The sequence below is a fragment of the Fonsecaea erecta genome (assembly GCF_001651985.1).
Source record: "Fonsecaea erecta strain CBS 125763 chromosome Unknown Scaff7, whole genome shotgun sequence".
NCBI lineage: Eukaryota > Fungi > Ascomycota > Eurotiomycetes > Chaetothyriales > Herpotrichiellaceae > Fonsecaea > Fonsecaea erecta.
This window is the reverse complement of record NW_017387250.1, coordinates 1,220,887-1,238,163: the sequence shown is the minus strand read 5'-3', so window position 1 is coordinate 1,238,163 and position 17,277 is coordinate 1,220,887. Positions and strand designations below refer to the sequence as shown.

General features: G+C 53.5%; 6 protein-coding genes across 6 annotated transcripts; 4 read left to right on the top strand and 2 right to left on the bottom strand.

The window, feature by feature from the left end:
- Positions 1-1,387: 1,387 nt before the first annotated feature.
- AYL99_08304 (hypothetical protein) lies at positions 1,388-3,063 on the bottom strand (the record flags this gene model as incomplete). The annotated part of the gene is made up of 3 exons (XM_018839812.1): positions 1,388-2,223; positions 2,276-2,360; positions 2,467-3,063. 3 exons carry the CDS (start codon positions 3,061-3,063, stop codon positions 1,388-1,390), a joined length of 1,518 nt encoding a protein of 505 aa, XP_018690933.1.
- Positions 3,064-4,342: 1,279 nt separating this feature from the next.
- On the top strand, positions 4,343-6,658 carry AYL99_08303 (hypothetical protein; the record flags this gene model as incomplete). Its single annotated transcript, XM_018839811.1, has 3 exons — positions 4,343-4,450; positions 4,510-5,512; positions 5,565-6,658. The coding sequence occupies 3 exons, from the start codon at positions 4,343-4,345 to the stop codon at positions 6,656-6,658; spliced, it is 2,205 nt and encodes a 734-aa protein (XP_018690932.1).
- A 538-nt stretch (positions 6,659-7,196) lies between these two features.
- Positions 7,197-8,456, top strand: AYL99_08302 (hypothetical protein; the record flags this gene model as incomplete). The annotated part of the gene is made up of 1 exon (XM_018839810.1): positions 7,197-8,456. One exon carries the CDS (start codon positions 7,197-7,199, stop codon positions 8,454-8,456), a length of 1,260 nt encoding a protein of 419 aa, XP_018690931.1.
- A 963-nt stretch (positions 8,457-9,419) lies between these two features.
- Positions 9,420-11,695, top strand: AYL99_08301 (tryptophan synthase; the record flags this gene model as incomplete). The annotated part of the gene is made up of 2 exons (XM_018839809.1): positions 9,420-9,555; positions 9,615-11,695. 2 exons carry the CDS (start codon positions 9,420-9,422, stop codon positions 11,693-11,695), a joined length of 2,217 nt encoding a protein of 738 aa, XP_018690930.1.
- A 1,114-nt stretch (positions 11,696-12,809) lies between these two features.
- AYL99_08300 (hypothetical protein) lies at positions 12,810-13,979 on the top strand (the record flags this gene model as incomplete). The annotated part of the gene is made up of 1 exon (XM_018839808.1): positions 12,810-13,979. One exon carries the CDS (start codon positions 12,810-12,812, stop codon positions 13,977-13,979), a length of 1,170 nt encoding a protein of 389 aa, XP_018690929.1.
- A 1,315-nt stretch (positions 13,980-15,294) lies between these two features.
- Positions 15,295-16,146, bottom strand: AYL99_08299 (hypothetical protein; the record flags this gene model as incomplete). Its single annotated transcript, XM_018839807.1, has 1 exon — positions 15,295-16,146. The coding sequence occupies one exon, from the start codon at positions 16,144-16,146 to the stop codon at positions 15,295-15,297; it is 852 nt and encodes a 283-aa protein (XP_018690928.1).
- Between the last annotated feature and the right edge of the window lie 1,131 nt (positions 16,147-17,277).

Genomic DNA, 17,277 nt, shown 5'->3' with positions numbered 1-17,277 from the left:
CAGCGCGTCTCCTCGTGCCACCCCAGTGTCGGTGATGAGCAGCACCGTCGGAGTACAGCAGGTAAGTGAGTTAAGCTAAGCCTGTAGCAGGTGAGTGCAGGGGGAGGGAAGAATGAGGTCAAAAGAAACAGGGACAAATTCAAAGTGCTACCTACTCTAGGGAGTTGTTGAAAGGAATTGTCGAGACATGATGGGAGAGCTCGCTTCCCATCTCGACTTCACCTGATCTTGAAATTATGGGATTCTGCGCATCAGTCTGTGCGAGGGCGTTTAAGTGTTGAATGATAACCATTTCAGCCAGGTTTGTGAACCACAGAATTGGCCGTTGATGCTCTCCAACCGGGCGACCTCGTCCATCTCAATAATGGTCTCCCTAATTCCCGCGCTCTCAGGTATCGGGTTCTTGTCACCCAGTTAGATCAATGACTGCCGGGACCCTTCCACTCCTTTTTGCTCACTTAGTCTGCTGCTGAGAAGTTGTTAATACTAAGCACACTCCCGATGAGATTCAATTGCTTCAACGGTCCGGCTAGATCGGGACTCGGGCGACGCGAGGCTAACCGATCAGGGGGCCCTCGATCCACTTCCAAGGGTCGCTGCGAGCCCTTTCGAGACGATGATCTGATCTTTGACTGGAGGTGGAGGGTTCTTAGGGCAAGACAGAACCCTTTGAGAAGTGACCCGCTAAATCAAATCATTATATCGAGGAGCAGCTCTGGGGAGTACAGTAGGTATGGGGTGTATCAAGACACGAATAAGAGACTTGCCACAAAGCAGTGCTCTACCGGCAATCCCATACGCATTAGTGTTATATCTTAGTTATGGTACTCAGAGAATAAACAGCAAGACTTCTCTGAACTCGGTTGCCCGTAATACGTGGTTGTTGATGACGGGTGGCCCCAAAGCCGTTTCGCATGTGACGCTTCGGATTGGGGTCGTTGGCCCAGTATTAATAATTATGGTAATTAATTATGACTTGCTCACAATTATCCTACCGGGAACGAAGGAGACATGAGCCAAGGCGGTTGGTTATTGAGATCATGGCCTCGTTCAGTCAAAGCCATCCCGCTATTTGTATTAATATATGTATGGTCCATTTCTAGGCCCTAGATTGCGCCGTATGTTTAACAACGACCAAGCGAACATAGAGCACCTGGAACTCCAGCTAAGTACAATGCAAAAACTGTGAGGCTCTGCGTGCTCGAAGAGAAGTCGGTGCCATCTGGGAAGATGACCCTCCATCCTGAATCGAAAGCTGTCCACTCCCGCTGGTGGAGAGTGCCAGACCACACATTCTTGTTTTCTTGTTCATTGATCCTGGCCATCCTCAGCCTCGGACCTCCTCTGGTAACTGGGCACGAAGAAGACGACACCACGAAGACCTGCCTCACACCTCCTCAGTCACAGCAGGCATCAGAGGGTCCTTCTCTGACGTTGCCGCGGCAGTGGACACGTCGTCCCCCAAGACCTCGTCGTCAAGAGTCAGTCTCGTTTCGGGAGCGTGCCTGCGTAGGATTGCCGTAAGCCGTCCTTGGTAATCCCAAGACTTGATCTTGATCCGGCGCTTGCGGGCAGAAGGTCCCAGATTTTCTTTGGTGGCCGGCGTGAAACTCCAATCAAGGCCTGTTAGGATACGTGGCCGACGATGCATGCTGAATCGACCGTCCCATTCATCATTATGACTCCCAAGACTTTCTCCAGACTCGATGTTCGGTCGGACTTGAAGGCCAGCTTCGCGCAGCCACTCTTTCCAGGCAACGTTCACGGGTGCGATGGTGGTTGCTTCGTTCAGCCATTGAGACGTACCGGTCAACACAATGGCTGTCCACAGCGCGCCGGTGAAGTTTCTTGCCAAGGTGTTCTCCTCAAATACCGTCTCGGCTCTTTTAGAAGCTCTATCTCGCCGCTTCTCCAAGATCCAAGCCTCTTGGAATCGACGCCATTCGTGTCTGAGCCTCCTTTTGAACTCCTCGACCCGTCCGCCGACAACTCGCGCGTCGAGTTCCTGGTTCTGGTGTTGTATCGGGATGATTTCGGTTTCGTATATATGTTGCCAATGATATTTGTAAGGCATTAGGGCAGAGACACCCCAGTAGAGGACATTCAACAAGATATACGATGCGGCGAAGGCGACTTGAAGTATGTTGGATGCATTCGCCAGAGACACCACCCCTGTCATAAGCATGACAGTCGAGAATAGAGCCAGTGTACGATAGGGGGTGTCTATTTCGGAAAAGGTCAGCCTTTGAAGGCTCCGACGGCAACGGTAGCCTACCGTCAATCACATATTGTGCATGCTCTGTCAGAAAATAAAGCCGGGCAATATTTTCGGTGCTTGGCCGAATGACTCGAATGGACCCCTAATAAGCAGGCTATCAGTAAAACATCCTCGATGCGGATGCTTGCCAATCTGCATAGCACCAGGTATCAACAGAGAAGCATCCAGGAGGGTAGTACCGGACTCACATTGGGATAGTAGATAATGACATCTGATCGAGGTATGACTTCCAGCCGGTTCTCTTTTACTTTCGATTCTTGGAATACCAGGCTCCAATGGGTACCAAATCCCACGAATGAGCTCACCAGCGACAGCATGATGGTAGCTAGCAAGGAGAAGCCATCGCTGTAATAGATGGAGAGCGCGACCAAGGCCAGGGCCATGGCACTTCCGACGACCGAAATCCAGAATAAGGGGCCATACTTCTTGGGACCATATGAACAAGGTATCTTCGAGTTTGCTGTAGGCACATCTTTTCGTGTGACCTGGACAAGCTCAACTTGGTAATCTTCCAGAGGCTCTGGGTGAAGCAACTGAGCGAAGAAGTTGACTTCCCTTTTCACCAAGCCGCTGTACGCCCCGGCGACAATCCCAGGGGCTGTAGGCAGTCGGTATTTCCGTTCAGGTTCAAGCAGGGCGTGTGGAGCTGGCATCAGCCTAGGTATCGTGGACCACCAAGAAAGGCTTGTCACTTGAGCATTTCGAGTTATGGATCCTTCTCCCAGCACAGCGATGATACCGACAATATCAAGCTTCAGGTCGCTAAATTTGGAAATCCAGCGCATCTTGAATTATGTGCACCAATACTTGGTTAGTTTCGGAGGGATCCAGTCACATTCTGATCAGACACGCTCAAAAAGATACACCTTGTATTCTTTGTGCGGCTGATCGACAGGAATCGAACGATGGGTTGTTCTGTCCTCCGGCTGGAGGGGTAATGCAGGCCATATATTCCTGGATGTAGACCGGTGGCTGCACACCATTGGCATAGACATACAGCTCGTATTGGGATTTTAGGTCAACAACCTGCACTCCCAGCGCCGGATCTGGCCCATTGCAGCGGATCGAATCCCAATCAGGGCGTGCTTCAGGCCAAGCAGCATTCGACCCTATCCATGCTGCCTGTGCCCTCACTCAGGACGAACTGGTTGCTCCCTCAAGCACCTCATTATGGATTTAGTTGTGAATCCGAGAATCACGAAGCCATATCCATTTGCTGGATCTTTCCACAATGATCCGGTGAGTAAGGAATATTGGCTAGTGCAAATCCTTTTCTGACGGGAAACTTCCCCGGGTGATGGGCCGAAGCGTAGCTCCCGTTTCACGGTGGCCGTTGGGAGGGGTGCGCTGTCGAGGCACAAGTTTCGCCTTCTCGGAGGCGAATGGGAAGGGGGCCTTATTAGTATGTGGCAGCGAAGAAGCTTGTAGGGGTGGTAGGCTGTACAGGCATCGGAAGCTGCCGGGGTTCGTAGGCCATTGCTGGTAGGATAGCTGAGAAGGGCAGGCAGATGCTTCATCCAGTCGAGTTTGTTTCACAATAGCCTGATCCAGCCCATCAGCAGCTCCACCATCCCTGTGGAAATGGGACCGTTCCAGGTGATTTTCAGGAGAGAGGACGTGGGGGCGCGGCGAGGGGAGGGGCCATTTCCTGGCCATCTTTCTGGGCTGCTAGCAGGAAAACATAGGATTGCAGTTGGATCGAAGATGTTGGTACATAAGAACATAATAATCTTTGAGGCCAGTGTCGCCAGTGTCGACCCATATAACCTCGCATGCGCAGTTAGACTTGGGTTGAGTTTTGCTGTGGCTTGACGTGCCGTGTTGATCGAAACTCTTTTTCCCCCGGCCCATCTACTTGATCGTCAGTCCAGGCTGCGGCTCTTGTGAATGGCCTTGTGCAGTTCGTCCTTGTGCCCGTGCCCCTCCTCCCACTCTGCCGCAGCAAAGGCCCCGGCGTCGGCAGCAAGCGATTGCCTCCAGCGCCCAACGCTCTCCCTATCGATTTCCCCATCTCAATCAACTTCTAGGTCCCCACTACTGCGACTTGCAAACAAATGCACCCAGATGTCGACACCTGAGCCCGCCAACGGTGCTCCTTCCACCTCGATTCAGAACCTGACCAAAAAGTTCAGACATCTTGGACGTCTTCCCTCGAGTTGGATCAAAGCATCGGTGCGCTGCTCCCTTCCCCTGCAATCCTTGCAAGATTCGGCTGGCTAACTGCGTTGCAGGACGATCGGACACCCCCAGAACAATCCTACCTCTGCGACACTTGCCTTCATCTCGACCTGAACCTCGGGTCGTTCTACATTCATGACGATGTTGATAATCGTGACTTTGAAAGGACGCACAAGCCCCGATATTTGGGCAGACTATCTCACATCCGCCAAAAAACCCATTGCCCTCACTGCCGCCTGGTGCTGGAGATAGCCGACCGTCCTTCTGATCAACGCAGCCCCAGTCTCCACGCCGACGATGATCCGTTGTGCTATGCACGATGGGTGGTAGATGGGCAGGAAGATTTAGGGCCGGTCCCCAATCGCCCTGGAGAACATATCTTCAAGCCCCGAACACGTCGGTTACTGATATATAGTGATCCTCAGGCATTTAAAGATGGATATATCGTCCTCCTTGCGGACGACGCACCCAGCCGAGAATTCTTCGGGCGCAGAATTACCTCTCATGACCTGCTGGATCCTGAACAACTTCGCCAGTGGCTGCACGACTGCGAAACCTCCCACGGGATGGAGTGTGAAGAGTCGCTGGTCCATCCTGACCTCTTGGGACAACCGAAGGATGTCTTTCGTGCGATCGACGTGGACAAGATGTGCATTGTCGAAACTGCCCAGTCATCCCGCTATGTCGCCTTGAGTTATCTGTGGGGCAAGAACTTCGCCCAGCTGTTTACGACCTCGAAAAACCTGCCGAAACTGTCACAACCGGGGGCGCTGGATAAGGAAAAACTTCCGCGGACGATCAAGGACGCCATCAAGCTCACCAAAATGCTGGGAGAGAAGTATCTGTGGACGGACAGCCTGGCACTATTGCACGACGACGGATTTCAGTATCATGATGACTGGGTGTATGCCAGAGCCGCTCTGACCGTGGTGGCGGGTTCGGGCAAAGATGCGAATGCAGGCCTACCGGGAGTAAGGAAAGAGTCTCGGACATTCCATCAAGAGATCGAACAGGTCAAGCCTGGCTTGCGACTGATGGTGTCACACCTTGCTGAAGGTAAGTCTAGATGTCCCCGCAACTCTGTGTCAAATGCTCATGCTGCTGGCAGATTATATTTCAACCTCACAATGGGATTCTCGCGCCTGGACCTTCCAGGAGAGAATGCTTTCAAGGCGGTGTCTCCTGTTCGTAAATGGGCGGATATACTATCAGTGTCGGCGGACGACGTTCTGCGAAGATATGGAGATGCCGCGGTCCAATGGCTGGTCATTGGATTCGATCGACATGCCAACCCGAATCTTTCGCGAGAAACCCTTCGTCCAGTTCACGTCGGCCGTGGAGCTATACACCCGACGAGAGTTGACGAACCCCAATGACATCCTGAACGCCTTCGAAGGGGTGCAGCTGGTGTTGGAGAAAAGAATCGGAGATCAAATCTTCTATGGCATACTGGAGACAATGATGGATCCGTCTTTGCTGTGGGAGTCGACGAAAAGGTTGTTTCGACGAACCGGGTTCCCAAGTTGGTCGTGGTCCGGTTGGATAGGGGAGACACAATGGAAGTACAACGAGGTCGCTCGCTCGTGGATTGAATGGCATGCTGATCAGGCCTTCGGCATCCATCCCTTCCCCAAACAAGCTTATGAACGGATACCACCACCAATACCCCAACCCGAGGACCTTGGACCCATGTCGCGCCACAGACTGAGCACCATGCTTCCTCTATTACACTTCCGAACAGTCACGGTACAATTCAAACTCACATCACCGGCACTGATTCACAAATCAGTAATTTCACCCTTGAGGAAGAGGCTCACTGGCCCAAGCGCTCTGTCGACAGTACGACCCGCTCCCGCAGACCCCGGACTGATCAGAGCAGGAATCGCTGATCGGAATGGATTGTGGTGTGGCACTATTGACCTTGATGCAGCTTGGATGCACCGTGTTGGGACACCCCTAGAGTTCTTGGTCATGTCCAGGGTAAGCAAGTTTACCGATGATGAACTGGCTATCTGGGAGGGCACATTACCGGATGACGTGGAGGACTTGTTGGCGCAACGGGATTATGGCGTTTATATTGTCTTGCTGGTCTCCAAGAAAGACGGCATATATTATCGTGAAGGGCTAGGACGGATACTGACAAACGCGCTGGACAGGGCCCTCGAGCCCGGGCCTCAATGGGAGGAGATAGTGCTTGGCTGAGACATCGAGCATGTTGGGGGCACGCTGGATCTGTCGCATATGATGCTGGATGTACTTGGAGGGCATCTTTATCCAATCAGAGCCTGTGACAGAGCCACGGATTGGCAGTGGAGATGTAGCCAATGGAAATCGACCATGGCGGCGAGGATGCTCGTACTCGTATTCCCCAAAACGGAGCGCAGTAGGACTGAAAGTGCAACCCTCCACCAGGCACGCGGCCGGCGCCACTTTGCTCCGTCTTGTCGAGCTTTCAAGGGCTATTTCGATGTCGAGCCTGTGTCGTCACTCTCATCATCTTCCCCTTTTTGCTGACCTGGTAACGTCGTCGTCGTCGTCGTCGTCGTCGTCGTCGCGGATACCAGAAGTGGCGCCTTCCAAACTGTCGCCAAAGACGCATCATCAACAACGCCGCTCATGCGAAAACGCCAGTGGTGACAACAATGTGACCGGATTCGACCAGCTCTAACGAGCAGTCAACTGGAAATCTTGGCTCCTCCCGAGCAGCATCCCAGAATTCTCGATCGCACATCTGGAGATCATGTCCAGTCTCTCTGAGACCATCTACGGCAACGGCGACGGACGCCGTGTCACCGAAATCAACTGCGTCTTCCCCATTTCCGGCACCTACGGCCTCCTTCCTCGTCTCGTCTACTATGTCACCTTGGTTTTCGCCATCTTTGGTCGCAGGACCGAATGGCTCATCATTGGCGCCCTCGTCAGCGCACTCACATACGCGGGCACCTCGGCGGTTCATCTCATCGCGCTTGTGACGAGCAAAGCAGGAGTCTTCGACTTGGACATCATGGCCGCATGGGCGGTGTTGTCTACCGGGGCCCTCGCCTATATTGGTATTATTCACTGGAGTTCCGCCCTGAGAGGGACGCGCGCCCGGGTCGTCATGGTTTGTTGGGGTTGTCTGGTCGGCATCAGCTTGATCTTTGGAAGGGCGGAACTGTTCGATACGCCGCTCGACCCGCCGGAACCCGCCTGTTATTCTCCACAGGGGATGCTGTTGGAGTATCCCATACAGAAATTGACGAACCCGGATTTTGCGAATTGCAGCTACCAGTGCTTTAACATCACGAAGCCGATGAGACAGCTCTCCGAAGTCATGGCCATACCCCACAGCATCCTGGATAACTCACAATACAGGACGCTCACGTATGTTTTGGTCGGACCGATCCAGTTTGCAGCCTACGCGGCGCTCAGTATGGACATGCAGGAACATACCCCATCGAACCTGTGCACGAGATTAGTCATGAGCTACCTGATCCATCCGGGCCACCGAGAACAATTTACAAAAGCGATTTACAAGGCGAGCATGGAACGGTGGTATGGTGGATACTTTGCACTGCTCGGCTACGTACATCGGGCGCGGTGGTCGTTGAGGAAATTGGCGCTGTCTTCATTCCTCATTCCATGGCTAATGCTGGGGCTGGCCATCGACATTCTGTGTTTGCCGCTCATGGTGTGTAATATTGTGGTGAATGAAGTCACTTTGCTGCGAGGGGGCTTGCCGTCGAATGAGGCGAATATTGCAATCGGGCAGTGGGGGACAATTGTGAACGCGGCGCTTGTCTTGATAGCTGCCTGTATTAATAGGGGACTAGAGATATGGGAGAGACGCAAAAAGACGAAAGAGTTGGCCAGTGTCGCGGATAGCGTTGTGACTGTGGTCCCAGAGGACGTTGAAAGAGCCATGGCAGACGGCGGACAGGAAGTCGGAGTGGTCAAACCCAAGCTCGCCCACGTACAGACTCTGCAGGATCTGGAAGATGTCATGAAACGGCCAAAGTGAAAAAGAGGGACACATGAGGTTTTTCAGAATCATTGCAGACTCTCTAAGAACAGGACGACTGCTTCTATCAGATGAGCTGGAAGTCGCAAAGCCCTCCTCGGGCAATCGATGAGGTCGCCAGTATCGCCTCGGAGCAGTCGATGCACGGGCAATTGGTGGCTGCGAACGAAGCGAGGCAAGGCTTTATGAGTCACTCACACGCCCCAAGGACGAAAGGTGCAATCTGATCTGTCTTGGATATAGTTTTGCGCCCTCCTATGGGAGAGATAACGGTGGACATGGAGCGGATGTTGGTCGAGTGCATTAGCCGCCGCCTGGCCTTGTTCTGGTATGTTATGTTATGTCGTGTACAGCACAGCATGAATTGAATTCAACACGGTCTGTCGAGCTGCTATATCCATCAAAACACCCCATATCTCGAAACCTATCATGAGAACACCCTGCTGGCCAATTGATATCTATTTTCTTGCTGCAAAGCCTGGAGGGCAAGGGTTAGTGTGGTGAGGCTGTTCAACCGGGCTAGCGAGGTGCGCGGGCCGATCTCGGCGGGCCTGGTGCAGCTGGAGCAACTTCCAGACTTATGCAGGGAAAAGCTACTCACTGAACCTATCGGCAAGCTCCTCCCTTAGTTCGTGACTGCGGCAAAATTTCTGTGGCCCGCAACCGGGGCGGCGTCCGCCATTGCGATCAAAAACAGTCTGCAACACCATGATTATGATTTGAGAAGAATTGATTTCTGACCTGATCACGGCCTCCCTACCATCATAGTCCTACCTTCTCGCTTCTGAGACGAAGGGATCCGCCATCACCAGGACTTGTCGCACTCTAATCGGAACCAAGTCAATTGAGTGACTCAACCAGACCCCTCTCACCTGGGAGTCTATAAATTCCCCTCGCCCTTCTCTTCCTCTCCGTCCTTTGAGATTCACACCCTCACAGTCTTCATTGTCCCTCGTATCCGAAATGCAGGCTCTCAAAGAGACGTTCGCCCAATGCAAGAAAGAAGGCAGGACGGCCCTCGTGGGCTACTTCACGGCGGGTTACCCAACCGCTGAAGAAACCCCAGATATCATGCTTGGTCTGCAGGCCGGTGGTGTCGGTAAGAATCGACAACGTCCCTCAAATGCCCCAAGTGTTGGATCTAACGTTATCCTCCAGATATCATCGAACTCGGCCTCCCCTTCACAGATCCCATTGCTGACGGGCCCACGATCCAAAAGTCAAATACCGTTGCCCTCGCCAATGGTATCACCGTCACCTCAACCCTGCAGTTCGTTCGGGACGCCAGGAAGAAAGGTCTAAAAATCCCCGTTCTTTTCATGGGCTATTATAACCCGTTGTTGCGCTACGGGGAAGATCGCATGTTGAAAGACTGCAAAGAGGCTGGTGTCAATGGGTTCATCATGGTCGATTTGCCCCCGGAAGAAGCAGTCAGGTTTCGCAATAATTGCACAAAAGCCGGATTGAGCTATGTGCCGCTGATTGCCCCTGCAACTTCGGAGAAGAGAATGAAGCTGCTGTGCCAGATTGCGGACTCGTTCATCTACGTCGTGTCGCGGATGGGTGTGACGGGCGTCACAGGCACGCTCAACACCAAGCTTCCTGAGCTGTTGGAGAGGGTGCATCAGTACTCGGGCGGTGTTCCTGCCGCGGTTGGATTTGGTGTGAGCACGAGAGAACACTTCCTGAGTGTGTCACAAATTGCCGAGGGAGTGGTGATCGGCAGTCAGATTGTGACAGTTTTGGGCAATGCGAAGCAAGGTGAACGGGCGAAAGCTGTTCAAGAATATTGCTCTCAAATCAGCGGGAGGAAGGTCGGCGAATTCAACACGACGGATGGCTTGACGAGAGAAGTGGGTATTGTCGAGACCATGAAGTCGGCGAAGGAACCTAACGCAGCTGCGAACGGACTCAACGGCCATCAAGTGCAGGTCGACGAAGTGATTACGGATGCCGACGTCCCCTCCGAGCCAGGCCTAGCTGACCAGCTTGATGCCCTCAACTCGGCCACCAATGGCACAGCTCCCAACCCCAACGCTATTCCTGCCCGCTTCGGTCAATTTGGTGGACAGTACGTTCCCGAATCGTTGATGGACTGCTTGGCGGAGCTGGAAGAGGGGTTCCAAAAGGCCAAAAATGATCCAGAATTCTGGAAAGAGTACAGATCATATTACCCCTACATGGGTCGGCCTTCATCCCTGCATTTGGCCGACCGGTTGACCGAACGGATCGGAGGTGCACAGATCTACCTGAAGCGAGAAGACCTGAATCACACGGGAAGTCACAAGATCAACAACGCCCTGGGGCAAATTCTTCTGGCACGGCGGTTGGGGAAGACACGCATCATCGCCGAAACAGGTGCAGGCCAGCACGGCGTGGCGACAGCCACCGTCTGCGCCAAATTTGGCTTGGAGTGTGTCGTTTACATGGGCGCAGAGGACGTACGGCGTCAGGCTCTGAACGTCTTCCGCATGAAACTTCTCGGTGCCAAGGTTGTGGCGGTGGAAGCTGGCTCCCGTACCCTCCGAGACGCAGTCAACGAAGCATTACGTGCTTGGGTGGTCCATCTCGACACCACGCACTACATCATCGGCTCAGCTATCGGTCCTCATCCTTTCCCGACGATCGTTCGCACCTTCCAGAGCGTTATCGGTCAGGAGACGAAGGAGCAAATGAAAGAACTCACGGGCAAACTGCCAGACGCCGTGATCGCCTGTGTTGGTGGAGGAAGTAATGCCGTGGGCATGTTCTTCCCCTTCAGCTCTGATCCTTCCGTGAAGTTGATCGGGGTCGAGGCGGCCGGCGAAGGCGTCGACACGGGCAGACACGCTGCCACTCTTTCCGGAGGGTCGATAGGTGTCCTTCACGGCGTGAGGACGTATGTGTTGCAGAACGAGCATGGTCAGATCAGTGATACGCACTCCATCTCGGCCGGTCTCGATTACCCCGGTGTCGGACCAGAGCTGTCGAACTGGAAAGACAGCTCCAGAGCCCGATTCATCAGTGCCACCGATTCAGAGGCTCTGATAGGATTCCGCACCCTCAGCGAGACGGAAGGAATTATCCCTGCGCTGGAGTCAAGTCATGCCATTTTTGGGGCGATGCAGGTCGCCAAGCAGATGAGCAAAGATCAAACGCTGGTGATTTGCTTGAGTGGACGTGGAGACAAGGACGTGCAGAGTGTGGCGGATGAACTGCCCAAATTGGGACCAGGCATTGGCTGGGATTTGAGGTTCTAGACAGGAAGTGTTGTCGTCAGGTTTGCTCTAGAGGTCAATATCTGGGATGAAAGGAAATGAGTGCATGGCGCCTGGCCTCCAACCCTTGGTTGCATTTTGTCTAGGCGTGGATTATAAATGAAGCTGGGCCCGAACTCGCTTACCCAGATATGGGTTTTATCAACTGCTTTGTTGGATTATGATCCGCCTTGTGGTACATGCAACTATGCAACTATGCAACTATGCCACCATGCCCCTCTGCGCCCTCATACGAATCACAGAGCAGGGATGAAAGCTCACCTTGGACTTTTGCCGATTCAGGTCGTTCGCCAGGCTGCCAACCCAATCCGGGCCATTATCTTCGCTGAAGACCCAGAACTAGTTGCTTGACCCTAGGGGCAGGACGGAAGGTACGTAGACCAACGCCAGACCTGTTCCAGGACACTGTGTGCTATCTCAGCCCTGATTGATCTTTCGACGACCGTTTCGACAAGCGGAACATCGCTCTGTGGACATTTGACCCGTCGTCTCTCGCCTCAAAACATCCACCACGCAGCAGCAGGAACTCCTCGGGTGTACCAAGGCAAAAGATTGGCTATGTTCTATCAGTGACCGTCACTGCCTGCCCTTCGTGGACAACATTCTGGGGCCATTCAGTCAATGCTTTGCACGGCATCGTGCGTTCGCAAGGGAGAAGCTGGAAAGGCCCCCAGCATTGGCGTCCTGAACCCCTCTCTCTGGTGGGGAGGAACTTGAGTATGGGTCCTTTTGCTATGGTGTTGTCACAGATATGCTGCATACCAAGCTCACGTCAGAGCTACGGACTGCAACGAGTCTTGCCATGTACAACGTTCATTGTTCCCCGGAGATCGCGATGGTTGATATCTCTGTGGACACCTTCAATTGTGATTGACTGGACGTTGAACCGTGTTCGGGCAGGCTGCACTAAGAACGGCGAATATCCGGTACTCGCAGGAGTATTCGCGTTTGAACTCGAGACGAGGTTCCTGCTGGGCTGTGCTTTCAACAGAGGACATATAAGAGAGAGCAGCGTTAACTCACCAGTCTCGACATTTCGGCTACGGGCAGCTTTCACATCCAGAAAGTCAACGTGGGGAGTGAAGGGTCGAGGCTCATGCCCAGCTTTCTCGTCGAGCTTACCTTTGTCCTTGCACCCGTCCTGTGCTACAAGATGATGGCCCGGAACGGTGGTCGCGTCATAACGAGCCAGGAGGGATCGTCTCTCTTTCTGAAAGGGCCTCTCGAGGCCCCTCCCCAGGGCTCCTGTGCGGTTGTGGGCCAACCAGATGAGAAGGCCGAAACCGCAAGCATTCTACGGGACTTTGTCGTAAACATGGGTTTCAACTTGCAACGACAGTACGAGGACACATATCCTGAGCAGCTCGACAGCATCGTCCGAAAGCGAATCCTGTCCTACAACCTCGACGACCGACGCACGGCTCATCTCCTCAAGCTCCTCCCGACGTGTGCCAGTGGCGTTCAGAAACACTACACACGAGCCGCCATCGAGGTCAAAGCGTTCATTGTCCTGTACACGATATTCCTGTTTTACATCGACGATCGTGTGGTCCAGGAACCCGAAACAATGCTGGCGGAATTGCAGAAGCTGTCGCGACTGAATACCCCAGCAGCGGGCCCAGAGAAGATGAATAGTCTCGATCATTACTCAGAGCCGTGCCTCTTGTTGTGGTCGGAGCTCGTCACCTCGGAAGCCCACGTGTACTATGGGCCCTATTCGGCGGGCGCTATCCAGAAGGGGTTCGTCGAATTCCTCATGGGCAGTATCATCGAAGCGCGGTTTCCGGAAGGACTTCGACAACAAGAAGAAGGCTCCTTCGCATCCATTCCACCGACGGCCGTGCACATGCTGAGGGACAAGGCCGGGGCGGGTGAAGTCTACGCGCACTTCATGTTCCCCACGCACCTGGCCCCGGAGGACGAGTACTTGGGCAAATACTTTATCTGTGTACGGGACATGATGGACTGGATCAACTTCACCAACGACATCATGTCGTTCTACAAAGAGAGCTTCGCGCCCGGCGTCCAGGCTGAGGAGAACACCTACATCCAGAACCGGGCGCGGTGCGAGGGCAAGACGGCCCTGGAGGTGCTGAGGGTCCTGTGCGACGAGGTGGTGGGCCTGACGGCGAGGATCCGGCGCGGGCTTCAGGGTGAGGCCGTCCTCGAGGACATTTGGGAGAATTACGTCCACGGATATATCCTGTTCCACGCATGTGATCGGCGATACCGGCTTCAGGAACTGGGGATCGTGCGTGTTGTTTGAGCGAGCGGCCGGGCGGCCGGGCGGGCGGCCGGGCAGAGCGGCGAGACAGACGTACATATTCGCCTACTGTATATGTAAGATAGCGAGCCCCGGCCCCGTCCCCGGCCCATTTATTGATTGGCCTCTGCACACCCTATATACATATACATACATACGATCCCCTACCCATGGCCCCTCTCATTGGCCGTAATGTGCAGCGTAAGCTTACACGGGCGTGCGGATATGCATCTTTGTATCTCTACATACATATATACATATCTTCCCCATCGGCGCCATCTCGCTAATGCAATGCTCACTCCTTCTGCGATGAGATGGGCTCCTACGACACGTCAGGCGAGAGTACCTGATAGATAGATGGACGTGGTGCGGATTGATGGATGAAGGGCGAAATCGCGCAATGGGCCCGGTGGGGGCAGCCATCCGACCGGAAAGGGGGACCTCAGCCTTACCTGCCTATTTGCTTGCTTGTTGGGCTGGCTGGCCAGCTTGTCAGGGTGAGGGTATTATCATTACCAGGGGTATAACGTTGAGAGAATACGAGGTGCAGGCTGCTGCCTAGGTTGCTTATTTGCATGTACCCGTATATGGACATACGGACATGGGGGATGGAAGTGGATATAGCAATTAGGAGGACAGTGGCCGGTAAAGACCGCGTACCCAGGACCACGCGCAGTAAGAAGGAAGGAGCTGTACTGGGCCGGGCGTCCAGCCTGTCGTAAGTACTCACAGAACGTACTTGGATAGGGTTTCTTTTTTGTGAGGGAGGGACGGAAGGAAGTATCATCTCCAGTACTACATGTATATCTACTAACTAGCCAGTACAGAAAGAAGAATGCGTGTAGGTATATGTACATACAGTACTACTAGGCGCTGCGGATTGTCGTCGGAGGGAAGCAAACACCACGACAGGGCAACTAACTAACTAAGTAACTAAAACCACCAACCTACAAACGAAGCTGCAAACCTACAGACCTCCAAACCACTGGCAAGTTGGTATGTTTCCATCCGTTGCATTCATTGCTCGTTCTGTGCGAGGTAGTTCTGATCTGGTCATTATGGTGGTGGTGGTGGCGAGGTGGGTACGTAGACCATTAGCTAAAAGCCAGTTAAAGCCATCATCGTCATTTGGTTGAAAGCGACTAGGACATTCATGGGTTTCAAATCAATTATCGATGTGCACGTGGCATCCATCCATCTCTTTTGGCATTCTGTGACACATCCTATATACGTATATATGTCCCTCGGAGACTGGTTCTCCGGGTTTGACCCAAGCGGCATAGACTAAAGATATCTATCCATTTTTCAGGCCCCTGCTCTACGTCCTTCCCGTGCTCGAAACAATGCCCCCGTCGACCACCAGCTTCTGGCCTGTAATGTAGCGGGCAGCGACATTACTCGAGAGAAAGACGACGGCGTTCGCGACGTCGGACGACACGCCCATCTTCCCCGTGGGCACCTGGTTGTGCCGGGTCTGGACAAAGCCTTCGTAGTCGCCGTCGGCATACTTGTCGGCCAAGGTCTGCACGAGCGGGGTGAACATGAGCCCCGGCAGGACGGCGTTGAGACGGACGCCCTTCTTCGCGTAGATGACAGCGCTGTGCTTAGTGAACTGCGTGACGGCGGATTTGGTCGCTGCATAAGCGACCTGCGGCTTCCCAACGTAGCGGATGCTGGCGATGCTGCTGATGTTGATCACCGCACCTGAGCCCTGCGCCTCCATCTTCGGTAGCACCGCGTGGCAGGTCAGGTAGACGGATTTCAGGTTGATCTCGACCTGGGCGTCCCAGACTTGCTCGCTCATGTCGGCCGGGCCGCCCTTCTCGCTGCGCCCGACGTTGTTCACGAGGATATCGACACGACCATGTTTGTGGATGCATTCCTGGACGAACTTATCCACAGCCTCGGCATTGGTGACGTCGGCGATGACAACGTCCACGATGGCGTCCGGCACAATGGCCTCGATGCGCGACTTTGTGAGCTGGGCGGCGGCGAGGCGGACGTCGCACCCAAAAACCTTGACGCCGTTACGGGCCAGGGCCAGAGCAGTCGCGGCACCGTTACCCCAGTTCTGGGTCTCGTCAGGAGGCCCGTCTTGTCCGATGCCGGTGACCAGGGCGACTTTGCCGCGCAGGTCGGGGTATATGGGGTGAGTGTCCTGGTCAGCCATGGCGGTGAAGGGAGACTAACGAACGGGCGTAATGCGTGCAACGTATGCAATTATGCCTCGATCTTCAGTTATGTCCCTGTACGAGTATGCTCGAGGGAGCCATCTCATCATTGTTGTGTTCGCCATAGACGTACTCGGTAACAGCAACACCCACCATAAGAAGGGGACCATGCTTCCCCGCAAAATCCATCAGCTCGCTCTGGGCCCCTGCGGCAAGAATGGCGATACCGGAGGCGAAGAGGAGCAAGGAGAGCTTTGGGGGCTGAGAGGCCTCACCCGCTTGGGGGGCCTGGGGAGGTCGGGGCAATTTGGAGGGGAAATTGCGGTGGAGGAGACCAGTATGATACCAGCGTTGGTAAAATACATGAAATCCCTTGTCAGATGTCAGAATAAGCGGGTCAGTACTGGTAACTTTGTTGATATATCGAACGCTTAAGGTCCCTGATACGCTAGTATAGCACACTAAAGTACTAGCGTCTGGCTATTATGTGAAGATATAGTAGATAGCTAGCTTCAATAGAGTAGAGCTGATCAGCTTATATTTTAGTGTCTCTTGAAAGAATCGAAATACTAGTGAAAAGACTGAAATCAACGGGTCAGGAATGCTACGTGAAATCTTTTCTGGAGACGAGTATGTAATATTAATAATAACATTGTGGAGAAGCAGGATTTGGAGTCGAAGCTGAAGCTGAAGTTGAAGTCGAGTGAGAGACTTGTTGACTTGGCCTTTTCCCACCTGCTTCTCACATTCAACTCGGTATCTATGTACGGCCACTGCGAAGATCCGAACTGAAAAGGAACGTCAAGGGAAACAACCTGTCGAAATGATGAAGACCCCTACTTGAGGGCTCCTGCTCCTTGCCAACTATATGCATCTATCTATCCATTTCACCAATATCGGTCTGTATCTCAACAACCACGACCACAACTACAACCACAACACCTTCACCACCTCCTCCTCTCTCACCTTCTTCTCCTTCTCCTTCTCCTTCTCCTTATTCTTCTCTCTCGTGCATTATCTCTGAAAGCCCGATAATATCCCATGATGACGTATCGCCCGTGGTCGGACCTCGGTCGGTCTCCGAACAAGAGCTTATACTTTATGCCACAGCCGAAACTTAACAGCTGAAG